This window comes from Cyanistes caeruleus, chromosome 3, assembly GCF_971803275.1.
Source record: "Cyanistes caeruleus chromosome 3, bCyaCae1.hap1.1, whole genome shotgun sequence".
Taxonomy (NCBI): Eukaryota; Metazoa; Chordata; class Aves; order Passeriformes; family Paridae; genus Cyanistes; species Cyanistes caeruleus.
The window spans coordinates 77,887,272-77,906,082 of NC_141703.1; the positions used below are offsets into that span (position 1 = coordinate 77,887,272).

At 42.4% G+C, this 18,811-nt stretch overlaps 1 protein-coding gene across 4 annotated transcripts in view; it reads left to right on the forward strand.

Moving 5' to 3' along the window:
• Positions 1 to 376: 376 nt before the first annotated feature.
• SESN3 (sestrin 3) overlaps positions 377 to 18,811 on the forward strand; it is a 38,715-nt gene continuing 20,280 nt past the window's right edge. The window contains exons 1-2 of one of the 4 annotated variants that reach the window (XM_086882059.1): positions 412 to 640; positions 7,585 to 7,718. In XM_086882059.1, coding sequence (XP_086738185.1) covers positions 7,680 to 7,718 — 39 coding nt within the window. In that variant the 5' untranslated portion in view covers positions 412 to 640; positions 7,585 to 7,679. Of the gene's footprint in view, positions 641 to 7,584; positions 7,719 to 18,811 lie in introns of all 4 variants that reach the window. The other 3 variants (XM_086882061.1, XM_086882058.1, XM_086882060.1) reach the window with 3 other exon arrangements.

An 18,811-nucleotide genomic window follows, 5' to 3' on the forward strand; every position in this document is an offset into this window, starting at 1 on the left:
TCTGCTCACAGCGGAGGCCCCAGGCGGGACCCTCGGGGACGCTCCAGGGGGGAGCGGGAGCGGCCCTGGGGAGCCGCGGCCGCCGGGACCCCGGCCCTGGGGGCGGGGCCTCTGCGCCTGCTTTGCATGGAGCTCACCCTATTGGCCAGAGAAAGGCACGCGCCGAGGCGCCGGCCCCGCCTCTCTCTGCCCAAGGCTGCCCAGAGACGCCACCGGCCCCGCCCCTCCGCGGAGCTGGCCCCGCCCCCCACCCCGCCCCCTCCCGCAGGCTGCCCGGAGATGGGAGCCGGAGCGGGCGCTGCCCATTGGCCGGCGGCGGGCGGCCCGTCGCGATTGGCCGGTGGCGGCGGCGGCGGGCGGGGCGGGCGGCGCGGATTGGCGGGGCCCGCGGGGGTGTGCGCGGGGGGCGGCGGCGCGGAGCGGGCGCTGGGGCCGCGGCCGGGGATGGGGGCGGCCGGCGGTGCGGGCAGCTGAGCGGCGCGGAGCGTCCTGGGCCTCCCCGTCCCGCCCGGCCGTCGCCGCCATCCCCACCACCATGAACCGCCTCGGCTCCGGACCCGTGGGCAGCGCCGCCGCCGCCGCTGCCGCCGCCGCCGGGCAGTACCGGGTGTGCGGCAATTGCCGGAAGGTGCCGAGACAGGTATCGGGGGGTGCCCGCACAGAGGCGACGGGAGCTGCGGGAGAGGCTCGTGGGGGGTGTTGGGGGAGCGAGGGGCAGCGGGACAGAGACTTGGCGGGCGGGACACGTACGGCCACAGTGGCGTGAGCAGATGGAAATGGGGCAGCCGTGGGGCGGAGGGAGGCGGTGGGGTGAGGGCTTTCCATGAGGTGAGTGCCCGGGGAGTAGGGGCTGGGCGGTGGTAGAGGGGTGCGGGGCGAGGGGAACCCAGGGGGTGCCGAGGGGTGCCAAGTCCCGCGCCCCCATCGCCCCTGTCCCCCCCTGGGACGGCTGTCACTTGCCCTTGTCCCAGGCTGCCCCCGCATCCCCAGGGTTGGGGGGCCCGCGGCCGCCCCGATGGCGTCGGGGCGGGGGGCTTGACTTGGGGCCGCGCTCCTAAAGTTGAATATCCCCGTATTTCACCGGCGAAATTCATCGCCGCGACCTCCGTCAAGTCTTTGTGCGGGCGGGGGAGTCTGAGATCAGAGCTTTGAAAATGTAAGAAAAGCAGCGGAGCATTGCCAGCCCCCCGCCCGCCAGGCCCCCAAACCACATCCCTGCAGTGCCCGGCCGCTTCCCGACTGACGGAGCCCCCGTGCCCCCGGAGGGTGCGGCGGCTGCACCCCCTGCTCCCGACGTCTGCCTCACGGGGAGCATTAGCGGAGGTGCTTTTTGTTTGTCCAGTGCAAATGAATTAAAATTGCTGAGCTGTTCAAATGCGCCGAGTCTCCGAGCGCTCAAGATGAACGCGATGCCGGTTTTGGTTTTATTTTAATTCAATCTCTCCCAACATATTTTGCTCAAGGTCGGTTCTTGCAAATGCTAAGAAAGCCTGTAAGTCAATGAGCTCAAATATTTGCGCTCTTTGTCCAAAAACTGTTTTTCTTCCTCTGTGGGTCAGGCCAAGTGCCAATCAAAGTTGTTTTTCAAGCCTCTCTTCCCTGCAGTAGGACTGCTTTTTTCTTCCTTTTTTTTTTTTTTTTTTAGGGTTTGGTTTTTGGAAAGGAGGTGTGTATTTAGGGGAGGGGGAGGAGAAACGTTAAAAATCGGTCAGAGAGAGAAGCAGATCTTAAAAATCGTGTTTCTTGAATATTTTAATGGAAACAAAATCTTATTAAATGTGCATGCTTGGTATGTGCAGTTATTTTTTCCATAAACTCTTGGATCATATTACAGTTGATACTTGGTGCTCAGCTCTTAGCTCAGCTTGCGAGAAATGTAATGGATCAGAGAAGCACACATCAGCAGAGTCTGACTTTTAACCATTTCATTGCAGGACCAAATCCCTTCTTGGCTTTAGCTTGCTGCTGTTCCCACTTTAAGAAAAAACAAGTACTTAAAACAGAGAAGTTCTGCAGGGTTAAAGCCTGAAACAGCTTCAGACTTGACATATGTCTAAAGACATACAAATTAACCAGTGCCAAATATGTCTGTAGAACAAGCAGGGAGGGAGCTTGCTTTGTTCTGCCAAATAATCAAAATGTTTTGTTGACAAATAAAGTGGTGCTTGGCAGCACTTGTAGATCTAAAATTAAATTTAAGTTACTGATTTTTTTTTAAGCCATATTCCCATCCTGCTGGGTAAGACCTTTTTTGTATACCTCTTTAATATCAGTGGGAGGTAGGTGGGGACAGGGTTAGATGGTACTTTTCTGATAACGGGAAACTTACTGGATTTGATTTATTGTTGTATTTTTATTTTATTTTAAAGTAGTTTAGGGATGGTGGTGAAACATAGGAACACATTTGGGTCTGTTGAGGAAGGAAACTTAGTGCTGCTCTGCTTTGGCTGTGGTCATTTCAGCCATACAAAATTGGGGAAGAATGAAGAAACTGAGTGACAGCCCATGAAACCCACGGGTGATCTGTGCTTTCAGTGGTGGTACTGGGACATCATCATTCCATCTCTGTTGTAGGCTAGACAATAAAAATAGAAGTGCAAAGCTTCTGACTGTATCTGTCATTATTAAAAAGTTGATGTAATAAAAATCACTGTAAATTTTAACCTTTTGCACCTCATTGACAAACATGCAAGTAGAAAACATGGGGGGGAAAAAAAAAAGAAAACGCTTGATAAAAACAAGATGCAAATTGGACCTGAGTCTCAGAGTAATAATCTTCAGATACATGCTGCCTCATCTGTTCTTTTGATGGTAGTGGTTTTTGGTTTTTGTTTTTTTTTTTTTTTTTAATGTTCATGTGATAATATACTGGAAAAAATGATTGTCCTTGAAACATGTTGAATCTCTTCTGCCCTCGTCCGTTTTAAGTCTTTATTTGAAATCATTTGAATGCTCACTGTTTAAGTAGAGCTGTTGTCAAAATCATAAGGGGTAAAGCTTTCAACTCAGTGGCATATAATGAAATTTGAAATAGTCTAGCAGGTTTTGGATTCTCATGGGTGAAGGTAAGTTTCTCTTTCAGCTGGGAAACAGGAAAAGCTAGATGCAGCATTTTATGCTTCATCTGATTTCAGATTAATCAAAGTTATGTTTTGTTATGGAAAGTTCTATGAGGGCAGCACTGAGGATCTTGCTAAGGATTCATGGGTTGAATTTGCCTATGAAGGAGGTTTCTCCTATTAAAAGGATACAATTTCCATTTGGGTTTATTGTTATGGTACTCTTTAGATAATCAGATCTACTTGCAGAACAATTGTTGCTAATCAGAAGGGCTTAGACAGTCACAGATGCAACAACTGCATCATTATTTGACTTAGGAGAAAACAAAAAAAGTAATAGGTGATGCTGTCTTGGGTTTGGTGAGTGAGCTTGTTGAACAGACAACCAAGGCTAATGCTTTTAATCAGTTTAAAATAAATGTGAGAATGCCCAAAACAAGATGAGTAGCTCTGGTTCATGGGATGGATGGGCAGCTTCTGTAACAAAACTGTGGCAAACCAGCGGGGAAAAGTGCTTAACAGGACATAGGAGTGCTGTTGCCAGGTCTTTCCTAGAGGTGGCTGAGAATTGCTGCCACTTCAGTAACCAGGACAGCTCCAGCTCTCCCCTTTGAAAATGCAACATGTAGGGGAGTCCCTGGGCAGGGGAGCTCCAGGGTGTTATCCTGGTGCCTGATGGAAACCCAGGGTTCTGCTGCCTAAACAAAATCAATATCCCAAGCAAGAAAGAATATTATATAGGAGGAGCTCAGTATTTCTTTGGATAAATAACTGCTTCAGGGAGGCTTTTAGGAATAAGCAAAAAGGGATAGAAAAATCCTGATAAATCAAAAAATGTAGGAACAGAGAGGATTTGCCAACTGTTCAAGTTTGGTTGTAAATTGCAAAGCATATGAAGTAAAAGGTTCTTTTACATGTACATACAAGTTGGTAGGAGAGAAAAGTACAAACATGGTTCCAGGATTAAATATTTGGTTTGTGTTAGATTTCAGTGAGGGAGATGGAAGGGCAGTGGCAAGATGGGTGATGGGGGAGTGTGATTTAAAAGCAGCCTTCAGTGTTGGCAAGGTGGAAGTGGACCCGGCTTAGCTGCTGGAGTGAAACATGAAGGCATATGAAATTCAGGACTTTCAGGTATTTATAGACCTACCCATCCAGAGTGATCATGTGAGAGGGGAAATACCCATAAAAATGATGGGCATAATTTGCTCCTCACCCTCCCATGCCTGTCTCCTTCTTTAGTACAACTCTCAATACTGGACAAAGTTACTAAAGCAAATATGAAAAAAATATGTATGACATTGTATCACCAGAAGTAGGTCATACTAGACTAATGTAGTGGTCTTCTATTGATAAGACAGCTGCTAGAGTGTCCTCTTCCAAAAGCTTTGGACTAAAACTGCACTGTAGTCATTAAACGTCTGAAGTAACATCAAAGGTTGAATTTGACACTGAAAGTCAATGCAAATTAAATGTTTGTATTTACTAACGTCAAATGTTCTATATATCAAAAAGTTTAACTAGGTTTGAAAACTACTTGGGCAAAATCATAACAGAAAAATTAAATAGCACACGTAAATATGAAATAGCATCACCTCTCAGTATAATTTCTGTATGTTTCCTGGCTGTTACATGTATCCTATTGTCCCCTGGCAGTGACAAGTTACTGGGCAGGAGGGACCTTTGATCTGACACAGTTTGTCTATTTTTCTGTTACTGTTAAGTACAGTGATTGGGAACTGATGAGAATAGGAATTATGGTGGGCCATGCTGAAAGGAGAAATCACTGTGCTGAGAGGACAACACAAGTGATAAACGTTGTTGGTCCAGGGAGAGAAGGACATTTCATGGAGAGCTGGGAGATCTTGAGCACTGCCATAGTTAAAGTGGTGTGAAATATGAGAGTTACAGGCTTGGCTGTTTGCTGCAGATTACTTTTAATAAGAACAGCTCCTTGGAAGGAGCAGGGAGAAGGATGTTGATTCAGGAGGACCAACACCTTACTGTCACCATGCAGGGCTGGGGTGTTGAAGAGGAGGGATGCTGGGAAGGATAGACCCTAATTAAACAGGCACAGAGGGGAGCTGGCTGGGTGCAGGGAGAAAGGGCGTACTGCTTTTGCAGAAGGAAGCAAAAAAAATTTTTTTTATAATCCAGCAGAAACAAAGGCTGAGAAGGGATATGATCAGTGTCTATAAATACATCTCATGGTAAGAGCAAATGAGGAGAAATGAGCTCAAAAGTAGATGGATGTAATATGGTCATAAATACATTTAGGCTGGAAAATTGAAGTGCCCACAGGTACGAGGATCTGGAAGAGTTTGTTCCAGGTCTGATGCTGCCAAAAAAAGCACCGGCTTTTAAGATAGAAAAATGTGTGAATGTCATTAAATGATGCCCTGCTTACAATAGCACTAGCCTAAGCTCAGGGAGTTGAAGTCATATCCAAAAAAAAAGAAAAAAAAAAGACACACTTTCATTCACATTATTGTTCTGTGTGGGTGAGTGAGAAAGTAGCCCAAAAGTGAACCAAAAATAGTTTAATGTCAGGTCTCATAAGCCTGTGTAAGCTAAAATATGTGTGTCACTATGAGTCATGAAGATGCATGGAGATGCTGTTACCTGCACTGTAAAAATCAAGAGGCCTTTCAAGGATATCTCAGCTATTTTGAGGGAAGTAACCTGGTTCAATCTATTCTGAGTATAGGCAAATCAAAGTTTCTATGCCTTTGCTTGGAAAACACCCTGGGTTTTCCACAGTGCAGCATCTCTTTTTTTGTTGCTGTTGAGTTGCATAGTCTAGTTGGCTTTGGAAATCTCATCAACAAACCTTGACTGTCACAGAGAATCTTAATTTGTAAAATCAAATTATGTCTTCTACAGTTTGATGCCTCTTAATAATAATCTCCCTTCACATTGTAAGGGATGTGAGGAGCTGCCTGGATGGCTTTAAATCTCCAGTGTGGTTTTTCCTAAAGGATTTCTCAAAATTATTTGCAAAGTCTGTCATGAAAAATCAACTCTGTTTGCATTGGTTCTAATTTTAGCAACATTCTGTTGTGTAAAACATTGTGTCTGCCTTCAGTGTTTGTGTCTTCCAGTCCCCTGGAGCACTGGTGAAACATGGTGAAACCAGCCCAGGTCACTCCTCCAACTAATCCTGCATGCACAGCTGAAGGGACAAGATGGAATTTTTAGGATCCAAAAATGTAAAACTATAAACCAATAGCAACAAACCAAACTTTTGAAGGCAGTTGAAGTTGGCACCAACAGGCCCCTCACTCTCATAATTCATTCTTTCTTTTTCTTTTTTTTTGAAAGATTTGATAAAAAACTCCCAACAAACTAAGAACAAGGGTCTTTCCTGTGAAATAAATGCAGTGAAAATCCAGAGTTGACTGGTTACTTTCCTTCCCCATCCTCAGGAGTGTTTCAATGATTTGTATCTTTTCAGAATCTGATCCATTTAACTGATGGTTCTCCCATCCCCCGTGTAGAGTATTGGTGTCCTGAAATCAAAGGGCAGTATTGCTCTTTGCACATGTATGCTGCTCCTGAGGCTGCCTGGGTTCTCCTATTTTTGCCTTAAAAGCTTGTGTTTTCCTAGTTTTACTGGCTGAAAATGAGATGGCAGAACTATTAAATTTTCATTAGACCTGTAATGAGAGTGGCATGAGTGAAATGAACCTCTGGTGCATGACGCTGTTTTGCAATGAAAAGCTGTAAGAGGTGGCCTTGTAGCAACCATGCTCATTTAGAATAGTCATTCTATCTAAAAAATCAAAAGCAAAAACACAGTCTTCCCTGAATTACAGGGAGGGAATGAAGGTAAGAAAGGAGAGAAAGTGGGCAGGAGGATTTTCTTCAAAAGAAACTTTGAGGTTTAGTGTTGGGAGTGGGTTAGCCAAGTGTGGAGGTTGTCCTCTGCTAAGACTTACTTCTGCTGGTGGGAGTGGAGCATTGCATTAGCCAAATCACAGGCTGTGGTTTGGAGATGTGGACTCTGTGAATATTTGCTTTAAATTTATGCATATTACTTAATTAGGGCTTCAAATCTCACATCTCTTTAAATGGCAGTGTTTTGAAATCTGAAAAAAACAATATGGTTCATTAAGCATCCTTGGTTTTTCCTCTCTCCCACATTGGTGAGGGAGCTGCTAATACTCATTTAGTTCTTTATTTGAACCGTTTTTTTCTGGCTAGGGAGATTTGAGAGAGAGAAGATAGTGGTATAATTCTCCCCTGGCTGTGCATAGCTGGGGTCTGGAGATTTTATTATCAGATTTCCATTTGCAGGGCTGGAGAATAATGAGGGATCTCAAGCATAGTTTGCGTGTCCGGGCTGAGTATTGGCTTTTGTCTAAGTGGGTCAGGATGGACCGGGGGGAAATGGGGCATTTTCCATAGAAAAGAAATTTGAATTGTCAGGAGGGAGACCTCAGTTAATGAGAAATTGCACCTCATCATCTTTGGAAAAACCTGTATGGAAATAATTTATGCTGTTTAATTTCTCTGTTCTTTGCAGGTGTTCCTGTTTGTATGCAGAGGTGCTTCCCATTGTTGTCTCTGCAGCCCAGCCTGGTAGTCTTTGTGCTCTGAGTAGAAGCTATAGGGAACGTAATGCAGATGAGTCAAATTGTGAAATGCCATTACAGGGAGGTAGGGATACTCTCCACAAACAAATTTTTTCTGATTGTTTGCCTATCAGTCAGTCCATGAAACATATTACAGATAGTTCAAGAAATTTTATGCTGTTCTTGGTATGCCATCCTGGGCAGACCAGTGTTACTGATAATAGGGGAGGCCATGACCAAGGGGTATTAACTTTAAATGTCTTTCTTAATCACTAGTTTTAAATTTTTATTATAGGATGCTTCTTGCATATCAAACATTAGATAACTATCACTTGGGGCAAAATACTGGTATAGATGGTAGTTAATAGTATGTGTTTATGAAGCTGGAAAACTATTTTGTTCCTGTTACAGACCATATCAACCACTGATTTATTCAAATGTCTTCATTCTCGCATCTTTCTTAAATTGAGAGGAAGGTGTTTGAAGCATGGGTTTTTTTCTTGTAGGGCATAATCTTTGTGGTAGTCATGGACTTAAGTTAGGGAGAGGGTGAACTGGGTGTAAGTGATGGTGCTCAGGGTAAGAGGCAGAAGTCTGTTCTTAATCTGAGAAGATATCTTAATTCTTTCTTGAATGTGCCTGGTTACCTGAACTAGGTAAGATAAATAAACAGATAAAACCTCCTGATTAAACACCTTTTGTTGCTGTTAATGACTCATATTACTCTTAAGGTAAGCACTTTGTTTTGTTAGACTAGCAGTGGATTTCTAATGCATACTGAGCTCAGCCCCAACCTTTTGAACTTGGTAATAGTGTGAGGCTACCTGCAGTCCCCTTCCTCAGGAGATCAGGTGGTAAAAAAAAATAATTGAGTGGAATATGAAGTATTCCTGGCTTCATATGTTGGGAGTAGGCTGGAACAGAAGTAATAAGACTTTATCACAAGGGAATATGGCATGGCCAGTGTGTGGATCACCCTTTGGCTGTGGTTTAGGTCTTCCAACATACACAAATTTTAGGTTAATGTGTATGAAAGCCAGGACGGATCGCATTCATAAGAATTCTTTGGAGTCATAGATCTCTGTTTCCTCTGTGAGTGCAAAAGACATTTGGAAGAAAAGTAAAGGGTAACTTGAAAATCAAGTTTTCATCTATTCAGGATGAGCAATAAAGTCATAAATACAGTCAATATGTCTCAATTGTTGCAGTTTGGAATAAAAACGTGTAATTTTGTTTCTGTTTTAAAGCATTTTAAATTATGAATCAGTTTTGTCATGAAACTGAAGAGAAATGTAAATTCTTTCAGAGTCATTTGATACCTTATAGGATAGATTAAAATTGTTCCTTAGAAGGGAGGAATGGTTGCAAGAATGACTCCTCACTTAACATTTTCAAATAAAAAATTCATGCTTCTGAGCAATTGCACATAACGTCAGTAAAACAAAGTTATTTTCATGACAGTGAAGGAATATAAGCTGTCTTGGTGTAAACCATTCTAGAGCAGTACACAGCTGCTTACTCAAAATCATCATTTATTTGTCTCTGGGCAGTTTATTATTGCATTGGATTTGCTCTGGCTGATACTAACAAAACAATTGAAAGCTAGCATATGTTCTCTCCTCCATATGAATTCTGCAGTTAAAGACTGTTTAATAAGACAGTGTCTTAACAGTGTTGAACCTAATTTAATAGCACATGCTTGTAAATATGTTTAATATCTCCTGCTGTAGTGTGTGGTAAAGGGAATATAGTTACATTATTGTCTAAATGTATCTGGAGGGGTTTTGGCCATATGGTTCTAAATCTGTTTTAAAGTAATTATGCCTATTAACTAAAAAAATAAAAAATATTCCCCTCTGAGTTGACTGACATTCCTCTCAGTAAAGCACCCTCATTGCTGATTAGAGGTGTGGAAATAGTAATTTGTTCTAGCATTTAGAAATTTGATTAGACCTCTAATGAAATGGAGCGCCTACATGCTGTCTAAATATTCTACCTGACACCAGCTGGATCTCATCCAGTGTAGAAGAACACTTGAAATGTTGCTTTACTACAATATGTTTTGTGTCTTGAAGTCAATGTGCTGCCTGCATGCAAATACCCACTGGCTATTCAGCAGGCAGAGCAAACCTTGTGCTTCCCTGGAAATCAGCATCAGGATGTGATTATTCCAGTGAGCACTGATTGCCTGACTGCAATATCTGGCTTAGAGTTAGAAAATTAAGGCAGCTATTTATAGAGAAGCACCCATACTACTAACTCTGTAAGGTGGACTTCAGGTGGTTGTGCACATGTGTTCTACACAAGCTGATGTGTATATGAGGTAGAAACATGCTGAAGTTCCCAATTTGTCCCTGTTGTTGTCTAGTAATAAGGTGACAACAACACACTATAAATAAGAATTTAAAGTTGAAGCACCACATTTCTCTCCATATTATGAACTGGTTGGGTCAGTCCCCTCCAAAAGCTGAGTGCAACACCCATTTCACCCATTGCAGTGGCAGCTGTTTGATCACCCATGTTTTTTAAGTCCTCTTTAATACAGTTGCAACCATTTTCACTCTAGACCACTTTGGGTAGAAAACCCTAAATTGGGACTCTGTGGTGGAAATTAACAGTCCCTAGTGGTAGGAGACATATCAAAATACTTTAGGAGCACTTGAGGTGCTTGGTGTTCATTAGCCAACAGTTCATTTTGACTGGTTGCCTTCTCCCTATGAAATACAGAAGAAAGGCTCTAATGCATCTCGCTAGAATCAGACATGGCCTTTTGTGTTCTTTCTTGTGTTTTGTTTTTTGTTTTGTTTTTTTTTTCCAGTTCTGTTTCTTTACCATATTTAATATTTCTATATTTTGCAGTTGCCACATTTAAACAAATGCAGTGAAAGGGTTGAACCAGAAAAACTCCTGGCTAGAATATACCATATTAATGCTTCAGAAAATATTTTCATCATTTTTCCCTCCAGAAAACCCAAACAAACTGTTCAATTACATTAATATTTTAAGTTTTGTGTTACTGGGGAAAGACTGGATGAGGCAGTAACATTGGGGGTTATTCAAGTAGAATCTGCTTTGAAATGAGTGACTTTTATTCCAGCAATTTAAAACTTGTCTCGCTTCTGTGCTGGTGCTTGACAAGTAGTTAGGAGGAAAGGTGTGTTGGTTGAAAAGGTGAACTTAACGTAATTAAAGGTTGAAGGAGCCTGCAGCCAGCATTGTTGTTCTTCAGAAGAAATGGAGCTTGGTGACTCTTCCACCAGGGCAGAGGCCAAGTGGAAGGAAAGCAGGCTGCAGCCATGGAGGGTGTGCTGGAAACATCTTTCACACATGGTTAGAAAAGCAAGAGGGGAATCGAGGTGGAAGCAGGGTCTCCCTCCATGCCCCTGCTCCTTAGGCCACTTATGCAAAAGGTATTAGATAAAGGTATTTACTTGACCTATTTATCCAACAGAAACTTGCCATACAAGCAAAAGCAGTTTGACTATCCAGTGCTGTTGCTGTTTTGTATGTGACACTCCTTTGAGTTAAGCTGTGCCTCATGAATACATAGAGGCAGCATCCAGCCATCCAAAATTATTAATTTGTCTTGTTTGAGAAGGTAGGTCTATGGCATCAGTTCTTGTTTCCCAGAAAAGTTGGACAAAAAATTGCATGGTCACATCTCATATAGAGGTAAGGATGGTGCAAGTAAAGGCTGTGAATGTGTCTCTTAGGAGCTGGGCTTGCTCTGTTGAAAAGGTCTCAGCTTGGGTTTGGTGACTTCATTAAGAAAAAGGGCAAGTCAGCTGGAGGGGAATGGAGTACCTTATTAGGCAGTGTGTGTTAATCACTCTTCCATAGCTACAGTAGTCTTTATTCAAGCAGGGTATAAAAAAAGTGAGCTTGTTATTTCTTTGTTACTTTCTGGTTGTTGCTTTTTTTCTTTTTTGCTTTTTTTTTTTTTTTTGCTTTTGAGTTGTTAAATCACCAAACTGTAGTGAAAGCTCTCTCAGTAAAAGTGTAGGCAGTACTCTGAGAAAAACAGTAGCACCTGCCAGCAGAGGCTGGAGGTAAATCTGAACTTCTGTCAATCTGCTGGCCTGAGTGGCTGGAGAGAGCAGGAGTAGCTGATCTCTGAACAAGTCCTGTATTTACATGCAATAAATCTTCTCTAACAGTTAGGAATCTTCATTTTTGAAAATCAGCATATCTTTTAAGCTCTGTCATGAAAATACATTTGTATCTTAGGTCTTTGCTGCCACCAGCTCAGCTACATTAAGTCAGTGTGTTTCGGAGATTGTATCTCACTAATGACTCACTTTGGTAAGATGTAGCTTAAGATGCAAAATGTTCTTAAAAAAACAAGAAGAAAGGGGAAGAAGAAACTGCCTGACTGCAAGAATTCTTAGGGTTATTCCAGCAAGTCAGTGGCTTGTGAATGTGCTACTGAGATGGTGCCTTTTCCCTGTCTGTCTCTTACCCAGACTTTCCCAGACTAATCAAATGTAAAACAGCGTGTCAGCTCCCTGCCCATTGTAAAACAGTCTCCTGCCTTTGCAAACAAGACTCCTTGGAGAAATAATTTGTTCTAATTGAGTGACTATTTTCAGATTTCCTATCGGGTGAAAAATCAAAAGGGCTCACCCATGGTTTTCCATCTGTGGCCCTGGCACCTGTAAGATTCTTCTGGACTTCCTTCAGGGAGACTGTGTAAGAAGACTTGCTTCAGTAAACTCAGAGGCATGGGGTGGATGCCACCTCCTTCTGAAAAATGCTTACAAGTCAACTAATCAAAAGAGGCTTAAACTCCTGGCTTAGACAGCAAGGCGCTTGCTCTTGGAAATTGTACCTTTAGGCTAGAGGTAAAGCGTGTTAGTCAGGGAGATTTTATTTTCGTCTGGCACATTCTCTCGGTTTGAGTCATCAGCCAAAGAAAGATGGCAAAAAAAAGGTGCTTCTCTTAAAGCAGGAGGATATTGCTCCTTTTGGATGTCCAGGAGGGCTATCCCTTCCCAGGTGGAGTGAGGAGAACAGCATCAGGGTGCCTTACATTATTTGAACTGTTGCAAAGATGGTCAGTGATCATCAGTTGTACATAAGCACATGTCCAAGAAACTTGTGCCGAGGGGGCTTCTCATTTTCTTTTAAAAGCTTTTCAATGGATTAACTTAAAATTTTAAGGAAGATCAGCCACAAATTTCGCTATAAATTAGAAACCTTATAACTGGCTCATGTTTTAATATTTTGATGTTGTCTTGAATGTTAATGCAAACGGCTTAGTTAAAGTTCTTCATGGTGAGGTAGCATAGCCAATATGTGCTTATATTTCTTCAGTACCATCTATCTAAACAAACTGAAATGTAATGTACTTCAGATTCTGAGGTAAATTATTTGATACCACCTGTGCTGAACAGGCAGTGTAGGAATGTGCTCACCCAGGCACTAAGGAGCTGCATAACATGGCCTGCATCATCTACAGTGGATTAGCACCATGCTTATTTCTGCAATGGTCTGGTTTAGCTAAAATGCCTCCTTGCTTGGGGGGTGCCTATTCCTATCTCTATTAGAAAATAGGTTCTGTTTTTTAATAGGACTTAAAGAGTAAGCAGTATTTTTCAACCAATCTGTTGCAGATATATGACAGCATTAGGGCAGATACAATGGGTCAGATTGAAACTCAGACTCCAGGGAAGCTAAGGGAAGATACTGAAGAGAGGAGACACAAAATGGAACAGTTTGTTATGCACTCCCACAGCACTATCTCCCAGGCTCCACGTATTTGCCATTTGAGAACTTCCTGAGCTGGAGGTGAATTTTCCATATTTAATAACCGTTCTTGTATTTCTCTTCCATGAACTTGAACACTTCACATTTAAACACACTCCATAGCATCTTACAGCAAGGATTTCCACAGCTTAGCTGCACGTTGTGGGAAAGGCTAAGTGCCTCTCCTTGGGTTTGTTGCCTGCTGGTTGATTCATAATCTTTTTATTGGAGGTGGCAGAAGTACACTATGCATAGACTGTGACAGGAAGGAGGCAATCAATTAAAATTATTTGACATGCTTGTGACAGCAACATCAGCAGTTCAGAGTTGCTGTTTCCAAGGCTCAAAATACTGTGCTTCACAATCCTGCATGAAAAAGATGGCAGAAAACTAGCTGGGGGAGCTCCAGTGCTGAGCAGAGCACATTTCCCTCTTTGATCTGTGTGAGGGGATTTTGTTTTCTGAATTTTGGTGAGTTACTTCCATGATGCTTAAGATAGTTGCTGTACAAAGATTCAAAATAACTGCTGTGATCATTTGGTACAAAAAAGGTATGGAAAAAGCAGTTTGAAAGCCCATGCTTATGCCATTTGCTTGACTTTCTTATGTCTCTGAATAGAATTTGGTTTTATGTAGTACTTGGTTAGTGAAAGGTGCTTGGGAGTGTATGTCTGCAGCAGCATTTAGTACTGAGCAAAGAGATGGTGTCCTAGAAATTTTTATCGAGCTGAAAACACTACAAGGACACAGACTTATCAAAAGGGAGTGTTGGCAGGGACACATGCTAAGTTTATTTCTAGAGTGTGGGGCTTCTGCTCATGTACCTATTCCCTGAAATGCAATGAAGAAGCACCTGTGATACGTTCCAGATAGCAAAATGTGTCTCTGCACTAAGTTTGCTGCTCTTCTGATAAAATTCAGACTTCACACTTACATGTCCTCATTCAGTGGCCAATCAGGGGAGCAGGCAGAGTGCACCTCCTACTGAATATTAGAAGAACAACTACAAGAGGAGTAAGCTGTACAGTGACATTGCAGGGTGAAAAGTAGTGGCAATGCCTGGGAAGCTGGATTGTGTGATCTAAAATTTCATAGTTAGAGGTCAAACAGGTTTTCACACTGACAAGGTCCTCAGCCTTTGAGGACTTGCCTTCTTGAGTTAAATTCCGTGGTGGATTTCCACCACACTTAGTTTGTGAAGATTTTTCAGTGTTTGGTAGTCTGTAAACATGAACTGTTTGACATTAGTCACGAACATTGCTTGAATAACACCTCAGGCAGCAAAATACTTTGTGGTGTGCAAAACTGTGGCTAGGAGACCAGTGCAGGAGACCTTGCTGCTTCTGATTGTCTATCATGCAGGTAAGTTGAAGCCGGGAAGGAAACTATTTTAGTGAGCTGGTGCAGAGGTCAGAGCCCAGCTTCCTCCCCTGCAGCTATGGGGGACTGAGATGCTAATCAGGGGAGGATATTGTTATTATTTTTTCCATTAAAGTGCAAAGGTAGGACTCCATACTTGCTGTGAGCAGATCTCTTTATGTTCACTCCAAGCTGCCAAGCTTCATCCTTTCAACTGGAAACGCAGCAGTGGCTGACTTAACATTTGTCTGGTTTCTCAAGCCTGTTGTGCAGCAGAGCTTCATGTGCCTGCCCTCTTAGGAACTGTTAACCAAGGACTTCTTCAAAGCCAGTGCAGCCAGGAACTTCTTTAAAGTTGACTTGTAGAAGGGCAGCAGCTGTGCTAGCAACTGCAGTGTAGACATAACCTCAAGAGTCTCGCCTTGGTACAAATCAAAATCCTAATGTTTTAGGGCACACTGTGCCTAAAATGTCTCTCTCTGCTCTTTGTCATAATGAATGTAACACCAGTAACAAAGAGGAGAGATGAGAGAATGCAGCCTTGATGATGGTCTCTAGTTAAAAATTCACCCAGTCTGTTTTTATAGTTACATGCTGTTAAATGCATCTTCTTTTCTATAAACCCTTGGTGATGATGGTCTCTGCTGAAACTCTGTAGCATTTAAGGATTTTCTAGCATGAATTGCAGTGGAGTCCTTTCAAGACTCTCCTTAAAAAATTGTCTGAGTGCTGTGTAGTGTACTGCCCTTACATTAATTTACTGTTTCAGTCATTTAGCATCTTTGAAATACTTGGAAAAGCCAAAACCAAACAAAAAACCACCGCACCCTGGGCCACTTTCTTAACAGTAGGAGTATGCCATTATGCTTTTACAGTATGGATGAACACCATTCTCTTTTGCTGGCTTACAAGGCATGTCTTTTTAGACAATACTTCTATTAAAAATTCGGTAGAGCATTCTTGGGAGACAGTTCTGCCAGAGATACATGATGGATTTGCATAACCCCAGGGGTCTTTCTCTCTTTTTGTTTTTTAATCTCCAGTTGGCAGTATGCCCAAGAAATCAAATGTGTGTGTGTTTATGAATTGAAGTATTTAACCATTCAATTACTATATTGTAAAGAGGCTGTGCTCTCAGTTGTTAATTTGGATATTAAGTCAGGCCTGTCAAAGCAGCTGCTGCTCTATCTGCACTTTCTAGCAAGCCTTAGTTGTACCTGTTGGCAGTGTTCTGCTGCATGGATCCAACGGGGAAGTCAATCCGGTCTCTCCGTAAGAGGATGGAGGCCACACATGTGACCACAATCTCTGTCCTTGCCCACGCTGAGCCTGCAGCCTCCTGAGCACATGGGACCCTTCTGGCAGAGCAAAACCAGGCGTGGTTAGATGGGCTGTGCTCAGGCAGGACAAGGCAGCCCTCTGCATGGAGGCAGGGAATTAAAAGATATTCTGTGCTGCTTCAGAGAGCCTTTCTTAACATGCAGCACTCCTGTCCTGGCTGATGAGGAGGCAGATTAACTCAGTGCAGATTTGCCAACTTAATGGCTAAAGGCTATGTTCTCCAAACTAGATAATACTGGTCTGTCTCAGTATGTCAGATGTGGACTGAACCTGAAGGTGGAAGGGAGCCAAGGTACAGATGAAACAAGTCCCAGCTAAAACCACTGAAGTTTTCTAACTTTTGTTCTTAATATCTGGTGCTGTTGAAACACAGAAAATGCCCTTCTGCTGTGCTTGTAGTGTATTGAGTCATCTAGGCATTCACTCACAAGATCTTCTGTCCTGAGGGCAGTTCTCGAGGAGCACACCAACTCCAGTGTTACTGCTGGGTGTGCAGGGAGGGAAGGAGGTGAAGTTCTCCGTGGATGGATGAGACAAACATTGTTTCTCCGTTTTTCTATTCTCCCCTTAATTTTGGTTTTGGTTTTTTTGTTTGGTTTTTCTAGTGGTTTTTTGAAGGCTGAAGTAGACCAGAAGACCATTTGTTGTCTGCTGGTGATGCATGTTTTACTGGTCTTCAGACCAATACCTGGTTAGTCCTGAAGACCTGTTAGTCTATGATGGAAATTCAGGCTTTTCCATAGCACAGTTGTTCTCATCCTGAGTCAGAGATGACCTTCCTTTTTTCGTTTTAACCAGCAGGCAGCTGGCTAGCTCTGATTTGGGTGCCTGTGTTTGGTCAGTCAAGTTTCATCCTTGGTATCTGAGAATGATTGGGGCATGAATAAGAAGTCAGATTTTGAGGTTTGGCTTACATTAAATGGAAGTGATTCTCAAACAACAAGGAAGTAGGAAAGGTAGTTGTTTGTCTCTCACCCGTTTCAGGTGTTAATAATCAATGCTTAGGTTTGACTTGGCACCATTAGTTGAGCAAATTTTCTTCTGAAGGTCCTTCCATTTTTTTGTTTAGGAGCCTCAGAGTTACTTACACAACTAGATGTACTCTGAACTTCAGTCAATATTAAGTTACAGGTGTGTGTTTAACTTGATAAATTTAGATCTATTCTGACAAAAAAAAATTTGTGAAATTCAGGTTTCTTAAATAAAGAAGTGTTTTTCAGCATACTTGTTACTCTGACATTTGACTCGCAGTCCTTGTCTGTTCCCAGTTGCAGCTGGAGGTTGGTTTGGGTTCATAGGTCTGATCTACAGGACAAGGAAGAGAGATACAGCAGTAGGAGCAGTAAGAATGCAGGTGTAGGCTTGCTTTATGGAAAAGGTAATAGGCTTTTCTGCCAGTAATTTCATCCTCACTGCTGAGATTTTCTCCCGTGGGCCAAGTGTACCAGATGTCTTTCAAAGAGGAAGGAACCATTGTGGAACTTCTCCTGCCTGACCATCCATCTTGGGTTGGGTAGAAATTGCTGACCTTTGGTTTCTAATTAGTGTGGATTGTGTTCTTAATAGCTGGTAGAGGGATGGGAACTTGGGATAGGCTTCCTTTCATTGTGTGAAATCCAAAGGGGCTGTAACCTGTTACCAGAGCAAAAGCTCTCCATCAATTGTACTACTTTGGCTCTCTTCCCAGCTCTTTGCACCACTTCATCAGCTGGGAGGCACAAAGATGCCAAATTCTTAATGTTAAAAGTTACTGGTTTAAGTATTTTGAAATGCTGTTCCATTTAAGAAAAGATTTCCTGCTGTTTTACTTCCTCTGCTAATTTTCATCTTTATGGCTTAGTTTGCATTTTTGGAGTTGGACAGTCTGTTAAGAGGAAGAAACCGTTGCAAAATCACTTGAAATACCCCTAACAAATGACCGTAGCCTAAGGCTTTTGCTTTGTGAACTCTCAACATTTTGACATTGTTTGTTCTGAACATTTCTTTTATTGCTTCTGGAGTTATATCCTGGGTTTGATTATAGGAATGGGTCAGCTGTTAAGGAGGAGTTTTGCACTGTCAGCAAATAAAGTGTTACATGTCATTTAAATCATTGCTCTTCACATTTATGGTTTTCGGCTTTTCTTTTTCTCCAGAAATTGTTTTGAATAACAGGACACCAAGGTTTGCCTTCCAAATGTATATCTAAATCTTTGAAGTTGCAGTGCAAGTTTCATGTGAGATGAATTGTAGATATGTTCTGAAGCTATAAAGCTCCCAATTTTATTACATTAGATGCCATAAACATATTTTTTTCTTTAAAGAATGATACATCAAGAAACTGTTGTCAATAAGTGTCAAAACTTCACAGCTTTGCTGAATACACTTTTTTTTTCTTGTCAGTCAGAGTCTTGAAGGAGAACTGGCATGTGAAGACAGGTAAACTGTGATTATTGAATTTTCATTTTAGTCAGCAAGACTATGTGTAGTTTTAACTATTACATTAATCCTCTGCAAATTTACAACAAATAAGAAAGTTACCACCTAAAATGAATTGGATGCATCCTAAACTTCTGCCACATTTCTAAACTGCTCTTCCTCTGCCAAAGTTGGGTGGCTAAATTAAAATGCAACTTGGCATGCGCAGAAATAAACAAAATCCCTCCTGCATCCTAAAGAAGAGTTTGAATAAAAGTAGATGCTAAGACACAACCAGTGTTCAGACAGCTTTTTTTTTTAATGCTTCCTTCTGTT